The 14,025-nt window shown below is 43.8% G+C and overlaps 3 protein-coding genes across 7 annotated transcripts in view; 1 reads left to right on the top strand and 2 right to left on the bottom strand.

The window, feature by feature from the left end:
- Positions 1-4,765, top strand: part of mob2a (MOB kinase activator 2a) — a 69,718-nt gene extending 64,953 nt beyond the window's left edge. For all 4 annotated transcript variants that reach the window (XM_049575414.1, XM_049575412.1, XM_049575413.1 and 1 more), the window contains exons 4-5: positions 1,583-1,707; positions 3,763-4,765. In XM_049575414.1, coding sequence (XP_049431371.1) covers positions 1,583-1,707; positions 3,763-4,082 — 445 coding nt within the window. In that variant the 3' untranslated portion in view covers positions 4,083-4,765. The remainder of the gene's footprint in view (positions 1-1,582; positions 1,708-3,762) is intronic.
- A 729-nt stretch (positions 4,766-5,494) lies between these two features.
- On the bottom strand, positions 5,495-9,488 carry kcnj11 (potassium inwardly rectifying channel subfamily J member 11). Its single transcript, XM_049575410.1, has one exon. The coding sequence runs from the start codon at positions 8,502-8,504 to the stop codon at positions 7,347-7,349; it is 1,158 nt and encodes a 385-aa protein (XP_049431367.1). The 5' UTR covers positions 8,505-9,488; the 3' UTR covers positions 5,495-7,346.
- Positions 9,489-9,532: 44 nt separating this feature from the next.
- The window catches only part of abcc8 (ATP-binding cassette, sub-family C (CFTR/MRP), member 8), an 86,551-nt gene continuing 82,058 nt past the window's right edge, over positions 9,533-14,025 (bottom strand). For both annotated transcript variants that reach the window (XM_049575408.1, XM_049575409.1), the window contains exons 37-39: positions 10,969-11,102; positions 10,484-10,546; positions 9,533-9,820 (exon numbers count right to left, since the gene is read on the bottom strand). In XM_049575408.1, the coding sequence (XP_049431365.1) occupies positions 9,683-9,820; positions 10,484-10,546; positions 10,969-11,102 (335 nt within the window). In that variant the 3' untranslated portion in view covers positions 9,533-9,682. The remainder of the gene's footprint in view (positions 9,821-10,483; positions 10,547-10,968; positions 11,103-14,025) is intronic.

Below are 14,025 nucleotides of genomic sequence, written 5' to 3'. Positions count from 1 at the left end.
ATGTATATTCAAAGAAATCCTATTAAGCCCCAACCCATGTGTTAGTAAACAGAAGGTAAACTGGGGTGGGCGGAAGAATCAATACAGCATAGTAGTGCAGTACTTTGTGTGACAATGTTGTATTGATACAAGGACACGTATCACACAAGTATCGATTCTTTTATTTTATAATATACTAAATACTAAATTAAATTTTGGTAGCCTACTAGAATTTTACATTGAATTGCTTTTCAGTCCACCAAGTACATTTTGCTGCAATTAAAATGATTGAAGTGAGACGCACAGACTGAACTTTGTCTTTAGACTTTAGACTTTAAACTTCAGCTTTTTAGATAAAACAGATGTTGACTAAGTGTCCCTTAAAGGACATAATTTGCAGTTGGAGAAGGGTAAGAAATTACAATATACCACAGGATGATATCACAATACACAGCATACCATTAAAAATCACAATAATATTAGTTTGTGACTCAAGTATCATGGTGATATCGTGTCATGGGGCCTCAGCTGATTCCCTCCCTAACGTAAACCCTCCTCTGCAGCAGAGCTTCATACTGAATGTGGCCACAGCTTCATCATGTCTGGGTCAGTGTGTCTGAGTGAAGAAGGCATGTTTGTAGTTTATTCTGTGTCTCTCCCACACACAAACACACAGTCTAATCCTGAGTGAGTAAGTGCATTGTAAGAGTCTGGTGCTGGTGCTGCGGTCAGTAGGTCCCCTCCTGCAGGGTCAGTTATGTGGACGTTTTACATTCCTCAGGATTTGTAATGTCTGCCCCACTGCCTCCCAGACTCACACCTGCATGCACATTTCTTTTCACTCTTTCATCAGGTTATTAATTGACCTTTCCAGCTCGCCGATCAGTCAGCCGGCCCTTTGTCTCGGTGGTTACCGGTCCTGTTTCACTGCCTCTCCCCTTGTTAGCTCATTCATTTATTCCTAAGGTGTCTACCGACCCGCTAGCGTGACTCGTTCTGTGCTGCTGACCTGCTGTCTGACTTTTGTTAACCATAACTCAGATCCCCTGCCTACAAATCAGCTATGTGGGTCACCCCCCCTCTGGAAATGTTTGATCAGCAGCAGGACTGGGGGGTCGTCAGTGTCCCGTTAACTCCCAGAACAGCAGGGACTTTGGCCCAGTCAGGAAAGTAAAGCTTGGAGTTCAGAAGGTCCAGTGGTATGAAAACATGCAAACATGATAACGGGGTAATATGACACATGACCGTATTGTAATTCTGAACCACGTCATCCAGAAAGTGAATCGTCACTGGGTGTGTTGGTTTTCCGCGAATGAGGAAATAGGATGGTGATGTCTCACAGGCTAATTATGTCTCACAGCTCACGTGTGTTGTTTCTCTTCCCGCTTGAGTGACACCGACCGTTTTATTCACCAGGAAATGTTCTTTTACTGTCTGAGCAGCTCTTGCTTCAACCACAAACATTCTTTAGAAAATATTCATTATGATTAATTAACACGCAGTTGTGTCACAGTATCCTGTTTCGATGATGTGTCTTTCCTGCTGTTTGGCAAGGCGTATATGACAACATGAATTGGCATGTCTTCTTTGTCTTTCTCTATAGAATATACTACTGGTATGACGAGAGGGGGAAGAAGACGAAGTGCACTGCTCCACAATATGTCGACTTCGTAATGAGTCTTTGTCAGAAACTGGTCACAGATGAGGAAATCTTTCCAACGAAATACGGTGAGTGTCCCTCTGAAGGTTTGATGACTCCTGGGAGTAACTCATGTTATAGTGCTGCCCCCTGCTGCTGCTTCACATGGATAGAGTCAGTGACAGAGTGGTGGTCCCATACATCAAGTATTTGAAAGAAGTTATAGTGATGTTACTTGGGGCTGCATTTTATAGTTATATTCACTATAGAATAATTAGCTGATTCATTTCTTGATTAATTGATTAACCCTTTGCTTTGTAGGATACAAAAAATAGTGAAAAACAATAGTACAAGTTGAGATATTGTGACTGAGTCCTGCAGGGATGACTTTTTTTGTTGGCTGACCTGGAATTTAGTGTCACCCTGGTTCCCTCGTCAATTAGCCAGTGGGATTTTCCCATTTGACTTTGGATTAATGCAGAAAATAAGTTCCGTGCCAAACAAAAGTTTATGATACTTGTGCAGTGTTCACATGAAATTCATCAGACGATAGATGGCAGACCTGATATCATTTTAGTGGATGAGTGTAGGATGGTAAAATTAGGTGAGGACAGCAGTAGTAACTATAGACAACATTGACGAAGGAAGAAGCAAGCATTTCTTCATCAGTCCCTCAAGGAGAAATTCAGTTTCCCCTTGTTGTCATAGTTAAAATATTTTAAACTTCTGCTGTCCTCCCAGATCGAATTTACAACCAAGTGTTGCGTAGCTTTATGCATGGTGAAAACACGGGCAATCTGGACAATGTTTGGACATTACTAGGAAAAATTACATCGAATAATAAACACAGAATAATTTGATTTATGTTTTATTCCATTCTTTGTAAACAATCTGGCATGATGATCACAATATATCATCAACACACCATCCTGCCATTCTGCCAGACTGTTCTGCTTTTTATTTTTCCCGTGCTGTCCGTCTGCCTGATTCCATGTGAATGCAACATTACACATTTTGTTAAGCAAAATAATCTTTACAAATCAACACCACTTTTATGATTCTTTAAGTGTAAACGCAATCGGCAGAAGTAAAAAGCTAACTTTAGGCTGTAAACAAACTACACCAAGTCGCATGACTTAAAAGTCGGCACCTCAACCAGGCTGTAAATCTGTCCGTAGTCTCATTTGGCAGCTTGTTAGCAACCATCTTTTTAAAGATACCGTAAGGCTTCCAAATTCATGAGTGGGGTATTAACTGAAGTATTTTATGCCATACAACAAAACACGAAAGTCTCTTAAGCTTGTGTTAACCGCAGACTTTATTTCAGGCATCTCACCAAAACCACATTCATAAAAACGTTGACTTTGAGGCGAGGGAACCAGGAGTGCAGAAATGCTAACTCATTGCTGCATGTTAGGACTCATTCCTGTAGCACTTCATTATTTGAGCAACTCATCAATTAATTAACTAGTATTTCTGCTCAAATATAATTCAAAAGGCCAGAGGTTATACTTATAGTCATTAAAAAATAACATTGGTGATATTCTGTTTTTCTTTTTTTTTGGCCATAAATCTCATTGAAAGACCAAAACAATGAAGTGTTCCTACTGATTTGTATTCCTCTCAGTCATAGAGCTCCAGTGTCGTCCAAAAACGATTAAAAACACATAAATGGGCACCACTGGGTGACATTGGTTATTACAACGAACATGGTTACTATAGTTTATGTTGAGTTGATTTAATAGACTCCACCCTGCTGCGGTAAATAGAGATGTTAGAGCACCAGTGGTGTTGTTATCCGTGGCTGAAAATAGTCTCCAATGAATGAGCTATTTCAAGTTTGAGTAATTTTTCAACTGACTACAGTACAAAGGAAATTATTTAGCCCTTTTTTATATGAAACTTTATATTTATGACCAGGTTTTAAAGGTTTGCATCTTTAGTAGGAACAAGTAGACTTGTGGATGAGTGTAGTAGTGAACAGAGAGTATTTGGAGACAGACAAACACATTGTTGATTATGGTGTTTCACAGGACTTGTTGATGATATAAAAATCCACACAACACCAGCCTTGTCATTTAAACTCCCTCGTGGTGACTCCTGTCTAATCCCGTCTCTCCTGTGTGTTTCTTTTCTCCCTTCAGGCAAAGAGTTCCCCAACTCCTTTGAGTCCTTGGTAAAGAAGATCTGCCGGTACCTGTTCCACGTGCTGGCTCACCTCTACTGGGCGCACTTTAAAGAGACGGTGGCTCTGGACCTGCAGGGCCACTTGAACACTCTGTATGCACATTTCATCGTTTTCGTAAGGGAATTCAACCTGGTCGACCCCAAGGAGACCTGTATCATGGACGACCTGTCCGAAATCCTCTGCACCCCCGCCCCGCCACCCGCGCCCACTCCGGCCCCTTCTGCCCCCGCCTCGGCGCCCTCCCCCTCTTCACAAAACCACGTGACGGAGAGATGAGCGGGGGGCGGCGGTCAGACAGCAGCCCCGGGGGTGATAGAAGATAAGATAGAGGAGAGAAGGAAAGACAGCCTGGCCCCCTTCCTCGGTGCCAGCAGGACTTAGAGACCTTCCACTACCCTTATATTTCGCTACGACACCAACCAACCAGCCGGAAGGAAGGGGGGGAGGGTTTTCGGGGGGTTTGGGGTGGCGGGGAGGGGTTTGTCACGCCAGCAGGAATTGGCGTGAGCGTTCCTCCCAGGGGCAAATCCCTCCCATCTTCTCTGCAATTTAAACTAGGAACAAAAAAGTATGTGTATGTTTTATTTTTTGGTTTTATTTCACTTTTATTTTTGTTGAAGTTTTATTCAGTTTTTATTTTTTGTTGTAGAGGGGGGTGCAGCGTGTCCGTCGACCCTTCACCTCCCTCTATCCTCTACCTAACATACAGTACAGGAAGGGGGCTCTGCTTTGCTTCAACCTACTATTGTACAGTGTTGTTGATGTGTGGAGAAGAGGCGTCTCTGCTCACCTGCGGGCTCGTCCTTCCCTCCTCCTGCAGCGACAGGAGGCGGCCTGGCAGGGGCACGGCCACTACGCTGGCCAGTAGGGAGCCACGTTACTGCCTGACGGGGCGATACTAGCCAATCACTGTTTGGGTTGTTTATGTGGGGGATGATTAAAGCGCTTCCTACTCAGGACCTGAGAGAATACGTCACTGCTGCCAGAGAGAAGTCTCTCTGTTTTTTTTTTTCATTCTCTGTCCCTTGTTCACCAGTCCTTCATATGACAGATGTGGATCGTGTTTAACTACAGTATAGTCACATATTCACCTGGTGTACCCCTAACAAACATGTCCCAGAGCCGACCTGTAGAGGGCAGCAAACATGAAGAGAACACCACAGAAACAGGGAGACAGAGAAGAAAATTTAAAAGATTGTATGTTAGATATTTAATCTGATCAGAGAGTTTGAGATAGACTGGTGCCCGTATGAGTCAGAGTTGTTTGCTGGTGTTCAGCACAGCAGCAGCAGCCCCTTCATCCACCAACACCACCACCGACACCCACTCCAGCTGCACAGAAGGACAAAGACATGAGGTAATGTCTGCAGGCCCAGAGAGGCTGAGGTGGAGATAGAAAGAGGGGTGGGAGTCGAGGGTGTGGAGCTGCTCTGCTGTTGAACAGTCACCAGTGCTCCCAGTTCAAAACTAAAAACAAAAAATTTCCACTTCTGTTTTATTGTTTCTACCTGTCCCTTAAAATTTGCTTCTTTTTAAAAAGAAAAGATTATCAGAGGAAAATTAGTTCAGAAATAATAACAATAATGGTATCATTACACATGTATAGAAAATGCACAGTCTGCTTGGACTTTACTGTACAAAGAATCGCAAGCGGGTTCTGTCAGACATAGCCTCTGTATGGAGGAGGATTGGGTTTATAATTCTCCTTTTTTTATTTATTTTAATTTTTTTTTTTTTTTTTGCAGGGTTCTTCAGTTCTGGCTCTCGTTTTTATGTATTTTAATTATTAACTAAGTTAAAAGCAATTTAATATTTTAAGCTCTGCGGATTATAATCTAATAAAAGAGAGAAATGCCACCTGGCCTCAGTGTCATTTGTGTCAATGTGTTTGTGTGAATAATGTAGGAGGACAGAAACATGAGTGTCTGGTGCGCGGCTGCATAAAAACATTGCTATTTTTAAAGGGGAACTGGATTCATTGTGCACACAGTTTATTCATCAGGAGGACTGAGCCTGGAAAAACTGCTGTGTAATGACTGAATCATACTAAATAATCATCATTCCTACATTTTGATTCATTTGTCTCTTAATGATAAATGATATATCAGGCTATTGGTTGAAGCTGGTTATGACAGATAGTGGAGTGATTAGATATGTTTGTATCATTTGTGTCATTTAGCAACAGTTTAGTGCAACTTGTCCACTAGAGAGCAATGACAAGTCACCTGTTAAATGCCTTGCACAATACATAATAGTCTTACTGTTTTAATACCAAATTGAAGTGTTTCTTGCCAAAAATATTGCCTTATCGTTCCTGGATTTTTGACCTCAAACCTCCAGGAACATTCCAGCTCTGCTTTTGGAGCCCCAAACTGTAAAGACGTGTGATACTAAATCATTAGGGTTTCCCTCTTGAAACATATCCTCCTGAGACCCTGTGTCCTCATGAGGACATCACATTTTGGGTTTACGTGACCTCATACTTCATTCTTAACTCAGACCTGTTGTTCTCGTTCGTGGGCACTTTTTTTGTGCCATCTAGTGAGATCACAATACACTAATCCATGTAAAAACAAGATGGCAGCCATCTCTGCCAATTCAGTCTGCAGCCGATCCAGACACAGAGGTGGACAAAACCTGATCACATATTATGGTTGAAACTTGATAATTTATGACATTTTTAGTTTGATGTGGCAACAAATTTGACCAAGTTTGGCAACAGCAACAGACTAAGACTGTTAGGAAGTAATTGTTTGAGGACATTAGGACTTAATTACCATTGATAATGTTTAGTTTTTTATACTTTTCAGGTCCTACTGACCCCAAATAGCTAGGAGAAATGAAAAATGCATACCAAACAAAACTTCAGGACTCAGGAGGATATAATGTGGCCTCTCCATCCACAACTCAGTTTACTTAAAGCATTCTCCTTTATTTCTTTTAAATACATGCAGTCACTCTTTATTAATAATAATAATAATAATAATAATAAATCAAGCATATCCAAAGTGGACTTCCTGTTCATTCTGGATACCAGGACTCCTCACAGTTCTCAGTGCATTCTGTCTTTGTGCATTTTTCTCACTGGCCCTGAGTAAAAAGCTTGATGATGCGTGCATACATCTGGCTGCAGAGAGATGTAATGTGGATTACTGATTGCAGGCATAGGCATAGATATCAGGGGGAAAGCAGGGAACACACCCCCTTCAATATGTGGAACATGTGCATTTGTCCCCCTTAATAAAGACATGAAGATAGCAGTGGAGTTTAAACAGAATTAGCGACATTTACACCATAAATTGATGCAGAAATTGTACAATTTGGTGCATAAACTTTTACTAGAATGCAGGAAATTAAGTGTTTGGTGCTCCAAATATTCTGGCGGAGGACCCCCACTGTTGAAACCAAACCTGCCCCCTTGATTACAGCTGCTCCATAACATGTATTAATTATAAAATAAATATGATTTTGTCATTTCACTATCTTCAAACTTAAATAATAAATCATTATATAAAATGCTGGTTGACATAGATCAGTTCACTAGTCCTCCATCCTGGTCCTGTGGACCAACGTAGAGCCCCGCCGCCTTCTCACAATCGGCCGCAAGGTGAGGCCCTCGTTCAGCTTAAACCGAGCGATGCCTCCCGCCTCATCCAGCGTCTTGGCGCTGCAGCACGGTGTCGGCACCTTCATGGTGTTACCGAACTTGGAGTAGTCCACCGCGTACATGCCGTCCTCCTCTGAGACCGTAGGTACGAAGCGCTGCCCCCACAGAATCTCATCCGACACGTAGGAGGTCCTGGCCTGCGTGGTGATGCCCGTGGTCTCCACCACCCCCTCCAGCACCGCGATCACCTCGATGTCCTGATGCTGCAGGTCAAAAGCTGACATCTCATACAGAGGGCTGTCCTTGTCGATGACGTGACAGATGATGAGGGGGGACACCAGGAAGACACCGTTGGTGCCCACCGGGTTATCCATGTGGATGTCGATCTGGTCCAGAGGCACGAGCTCGCCCTCTTCCGTGGTGGTTCTCCTGACCACCTGCAGCCGCACGGTGGCGCTGATGATCATGCTTTTCCTCAGGTCCCCGATGCGGATCATGAAGCACAGCTTGTTGTTTCGGACGGAGATGACGGCGTGCTTGCTGAAAATGAGCGTCTCCGCGCGCCGATTGGCCTGCGCAGTTTTCATGAAGATGCAGCCGAGCATGATCGCGTTGATGACCAGGCCGACGATGTTCTGCACGATCAGGATGATGATGGCGGAGACGCACTCCTCCGTGATCATCCGGCCCCCGAAGCCGATGGTCACCTGGACCTCTATGGAGAAGAGGAAGGCGGATGAGAAGGAGTGAATGTCCGTTACGCACGGGACAAAGTCGTCTCCTCTCTCATCCAGGTCGCCATGCGCAAAGGCGATGAGCCACCAGATCATCCCGAAGAGGAGCCAGCTGCACAGGAAGGACATGGTGAAAATGATGAGCGTGTGGAGCCATTTTAAATCAACCAGAGTGGTGAAGACGTCCTGCAAGAAGCGACCCTGCTCTCGGATGTTAGTGTGCGCTACATTGCAGGTGCCGTTCTTGGCGACGAACCGAGCTTTCCTCGGCTTGGCTTTGAACTTTGGTTGAAGGACATTCTCAGCCAAACGTGTCAGTAAGTAATCCTCAGGAATGATTCCTTTCCTGGACAACATATCGCTCCCATACTATGGACCCACAGCCTTTTGGCTCTGAAGGCACTGGTTTGTCTCTGCCCCGCTGAGAGAAGCTTTATTTTCCTCTTTCGCGGTGCTTTTATCACCGATCAGTCAGCCCCTCAGCAGCTGCCGGGCGCAGCAGGGAAAGTCTAGTTGTCGCCCGTTTTCTGGAGGTATGTGCGCTCCTCACGTTGCCTCCAGATCAGGCGCTCCTCAGACGCGAGGTCCCAGGAGAAGGTTCTTCTTCCAGCTCTGCCAGCTGCTGCCGTCACTCACGACACCCACCGACCAGGGCATAGATGTGCCACACCGCCCTGTCCCATTGTGAAGCCACCACACCGGTGGCGTGCGCTCACCGCGGACATTCAGTGAGATGTAAAATGTTGATGCAGTAGCATAATGGGCCTCAGAGCTGAGTTTTATCACCTTTGGATAACAAGGCAGGCTTCAGTGGCGCAGTTGGCTCTGCGCTGACTCCGCCACTTCACTATAGCTGGGTAACGTGAGATGGAGACGTTGTGAGGTGGAGAGGTACTCCCTCCCTCCACCGTCTCTGTGGTGTGGTATGGTGTCCTTCCTGTGGTTTTCAATGAGAATGCAGGAGTGGACCCATTACGCATTATAAAAAAAACCGTCTCAGCTGTGCAGCCTGAACGCCAAAGGCAGCTCCTGCTGTGAATACATAATAGGGCACTCTACTGTAAATCATCCTGAGGCTGTTTGCTATAAAATATGAGTTAGTCAGAGACTTTGATTTACAGCGTGCTGCTGTGACATCCGCAACTTTCTCATGTCACATGTCAGTTCTGGCTGCAGCCGCTCATCCCACTGTGACACTCCTGAGTCTATGAAGATGATCACTATGCTCTGTCTCTGGCTCCTTGCCTCATCTTGCAGCAGCTCCATGTATTCCTCCACTCATTTTAAACCTGCACACCACTGATGACTTATTTGTTGTGTACAGTTCATTAAGTCTCACACAAGCACACTTCCCCAAATAACCCCGACACACACAAATCCACATGTGACTGATAATTTATGTTTTATTAACAAAGAATTAACTTTTTTATGTACAAATATTATACATGATTAAAAAATAAAATGAATATATTCCATGAGACAATTGCACTTTGAATGTCTTCCTCTAATGCCTGCTTCTCCTCTCTCCTCCTGAGCTACTTGTCTGCTCGCACGAAGGAGGTGAAGGCGCTGTCCTCCTTCTCCAGCAGGGCCTGGGGCCTGTCGTACTCCAGGATGATCCCCCGCTTCATCACAATCACCAGGTCGGCATTCAGGATGGTGTGGACACGATGCTGTGCAGCAGAGGGGAAGGATAACAGTAGTTATGTTGGACAGCGCAGAGAGACATCAGAGAGAATTGCTCCATTGTACAGCTGTCACTAATTCAGACTGACACGTCCTAAATGAGTGAAACATAAATCAATGCTTTATTGCTTTAATGTCCCACTCAGTCACTGTTAAGTTAAAACAGGAGATGAAATAAGAGGTCCTGTTTCAATAAAATGTCCCTCCACAGTAAAATATCAAAGGTTATAGTGGCCTTTCAGCTCATCAAAGGTCACCCTTCTGCTTTTTGGAATAGTTCATGTGAAATATCTTAAGTGAAGAGTTACGACATTTTAACATTCATGTTCATGTTGTATGTTCGTTTTAATTACCTTATCATGAAATAACCTTAAAAATCCCACATTCAAATTTGACCTGGATGCCTGATCCTGATTCCCCCGTCTTACTCTTGTCTCTTACCTTTTTTTTTTTTTTTTTTTTTTTTAATTTTCACCACAGTCCTGCAGAGACAGTTAGAAATAGCCCGCGCTGCATCTGTCTGCATTGCATTACTTTACGAGAACTACATCAGCAGTGTGAGACGGAGGTCAGTGCTCTCTGGGGGGAAATGTGAGAGCTCGATGCATAACTGTAAATGCCTGGCACAGCGTCGGGGGAGAAATACTCACTGCTATAGTAACCACAGTTCGGTCAGCAAAAGCGGTCATCACCACTTTCTGCAGGATGCTTTCCTGTGAGGACAGAGGCGAGGGGACAGGAGGTCAACTCACTTTTAATGCTGACTGAGGTTTAACGACAAAAACAAAAGTACGCAATACAAAGAGTCATTTTAACAGTTAACACACTCTGTCATACTCTTCAGCCCTGATAAAGCTTATTTTCACCTCTCTGATGAAATGCTCAAGGGCAGAGCAGCTGCGTTATTGTAAACTAGAAATGTCGCTCTTTGTTGAGCCATCATTCAGTGGAGGCTCTTAAGTAAGAATACTGACTCCCCTCAGGCTCTTGCTGTGCTGGGTATTTTCCCTTCATTCTTTCTTTCTTTCAGTTTCTCTATAACCCCCCACCTCCCTTCATCTTTCCTTTCACTGCTTGTTCCCTCTGTGCATATTCCTACCACCTCACAGTGCTCTGGTATCCGAAACACACTGACCGTTGCCATGTCTATGGACGCAGTGGCTTCGTCCATGATGAGGATGCTGCTCTTCCTGACGAAGGCTCTGGCCAAACAGAACAGCTGTCTCTGACCCTGACTGAAGTTTTCTCCTCCCTCTGTCACCATGGCATCTGCAGGGGGAGAAAAATATAAAAAGAATACATAAATATTAATTGGTTTCATATTTATGTACATCAGCGTATAATCTACAGATGCACAGATTTTAAACTATGCATCACGCATGACATAACACTGACACCACTGTTACTTTAACTAAATGAGATGGCTAAGTTAATTGGCCGTTAACCCTTGGCTTCCAGATTGATATTGATTTTCTGTTCAGATCTCTGTGTTACAAATGAGGCCCAGTCATGAAGCTATGCTTGAAAAACTAAACTGCTTTAGATGTGATGTAGCAGTTTGTAGTTTCTGTCTCTTTATTTTGGCATTTTCATCTACACTGGGCAGCTAAATAATAAGGAGATAGACAGGAACCAAGACGAAAGACACGTATAACCACTGAAAATGTGGGTTTTATATGATACATGGGGTGGTGGATATTTCCAAACACAATTAAATTATTTCCCTGAATTCGATATACAGATATGAGAAAATAAAGATGTATATTTTCTGGTGTTTAGCACCTATAATGAAATAAAACATTAATTTCTAATTTTACAAATTGACTGTGCAAAAAACTCCCATCAAAAACCCATCACTGCAGTCAACTGTGATCTGTTTTATAAACAACATAAAACTCTACATCAACACTGCCCTGTTACTTTAACTAAATTAAAGAGCAAATTAATTACCCATGAAACCCTGGGCTACAGATCAATATCTTATTGAAGATTTGGCTCCAGTGAACATAAACTACAGCAGCCAGAAGCTCAGTTTCAACATGCCACACGCCAACACACACACACATTTTTCAGTGTCACACAGGACAGAAAAAAGCAGGTTTGTGTGCCTTTGTAGCAGAAATACATCAGGTGAGATGAGCAGCAGTTCCAGCAGAGTACTGAGTATTTCTTATCTCTATAAGGAAGTGTAGAGGATGCCAGAGACGTAAAAACAGAGTGATAAACTGCAAATCAGTAGCAGCTAAAGTAAGACACGGAGCAGAGCGAAGGCCCCTCTCATGAGCATGCCAAGCATTCGTCATGTATGTAGGTTAAGTCTGGTGAGGAGGCGCACGTCTCTCTAATATCTGATCTGATGGTGAGACTGCTGCAGTCTGCAACTGTTGGGTCTCCTCCTGCGACAGAACCGTGACCTACGTGAGCTAAGAATAATGTACGTGTGAAACTATGCAGGACGGAGCAGCTTCACACGGAATACAGCTCCGACAGGGAGGTAAAAGATTCATGACCGTGTGCTTTGATACCTGATTGAGACACTGGAGCAGCCGTGACAGACGTGATGACCGCAGAGAAGGACTGATTTTATTCATTGTGCACGTCATCGCCAGTTAACTTAAATTCAGGATCTGCATCTGAACTTACACACTATGCACTACATTCCTAATATGTGTACCATCGTTCAGCATACTCTGTGTCACTTCCTGAGAGCCTCCTTGTCAGTTAGAGACACGTGACCATGGTTACCTGTGCCAACCTCAGCTCTACCGGCAATTTAAAAATACTTTTGAAACTAGAATTGCTGCCTCGCTGTTGTATGCCTCCGCAAACCCGTCAAAGTACACTTACAGTTTACATCCATGTCTGTCCAGACTCACATGTAGCCATGACAGTGGACAATGCTCCAGATATGGATGTTGCTGCAAAGAAGCTACATATGCTAAAACACGGATGCTTCACACACATCTTCAACTCGGCAGCACAGAAGATCTATACAGTCAGCACAGTTTCAAGGTGGACACCCAAGATTAGTGTCACCAAGTCAGACCATGGGCTACGGTTACATGATGGCTTCTCATTCAGAATGAAATGAATCTGAATGAAATCATTCGGAATTAAAGTGTTTCCAGGTAGTTTACATGGGAAATATTAATTCCGAATGAGGGTTTACATGGGAGATCAGTTCAATCGCCTTTATTCAGGTCTGCGTAAGGTTTGGGGCAGGGAAGGTTTCTGATTGGTTAGGGGGCGGGGCGGATGTTACGTGTTTACGTTTACCGGAAGAAAACACTGTAGTCCTCACTCCGGATAACAAGATGCTTGACGACGCCGTTCTTAGTGCCTTTTTCGGGCGTGTTTTGCTTATATTCTTAAAGCAGCAGTACGACAACAACCTTGTTCTGCTAATGCTTCATCTGTTGAGCAGGAGAAGGGAGGCAGAGGACCGTGCTGTGGCGAATGGAAACCGGTGACTGCAACGAGTCCGACTGCTCTAGCTCAGCCCGTTGCTATGCAGCCCGTTGCTATGCGCGCTATATACGTCATTGCACGAGAAGGGCAAGGAAACGAGCATGCGCAGAAAGACCGGAATGAACTTAAAGAGGAATGAGTATATACATGCACACAAAATTCTTTCATTCGGAATGACAAACGGAATAAACCACCCCCTTTAATCGGATTTAATTTTCAATCGGAATGACCGTTTACATGACCACTTTTAATCGGAATGGCCGTTCATTCCGATTAAAAGTGGAATTAAACTGTCCATGTAAACGTACTGCATGTGATCAAATGTCTCCCCTTCTGTTCCATTTTATATTTTTAGACGTTGGTGTGAAATTTTGCGCATCAATTCTTGAGTTATGGTTTAAAACATGTTTTGATAGGTCAGTGACCTTCGTACAACAAAATCTAATCAATAAATCCTTGAGCCAAGTGGACGCTTGTGCCAAGTTTGAAGAAATTCCCTCAAGGCGTTCTCAAGATATCGCAGTAACAAGAATGAGACGTATGGGGTGTCAAGTTGTAAAAATATTACTCCTAGCAAAATGACACCTTATACTTACACTTGAATTGAAGCGTTACAGATGTCACAGACCTGTCTTGGTCGCTGTCTGCCTCTGTATATTGTGAACGTTGTCGTCTACAGCATTGTGAGATATTTATGCCAGCATAATGTCCAGTGTTTGCATAC

Source organism: Epinephelus fuscoguttatus, linkage group LG4 (genome assembly GCF_011397635.1).
Source record: "Epinephelus fuscoguttatus linkage group LG4, E.fuscoguttatus.final_Chr_v1".
Lineage (NCBI taxonomy): Eukaryota > Metazoa > Chordata > Actinopteri > Perciformes > Serranidae > Epinephelus > Epinephelus fuscoguttatus.
This window is presented reverse-complemented; position numbering and strand designations above follow the sequence as displayed.

Bases quoted from the DNA above. Each gene is read 5' to 3' on its own strand.
- kcnj11 (XM_049575410.1), bottom strand. From the start codon at position 8,504: ATGTTGTCCAGGAAAGGAATCATTCCTGAGGATTACTTACTGACACGT.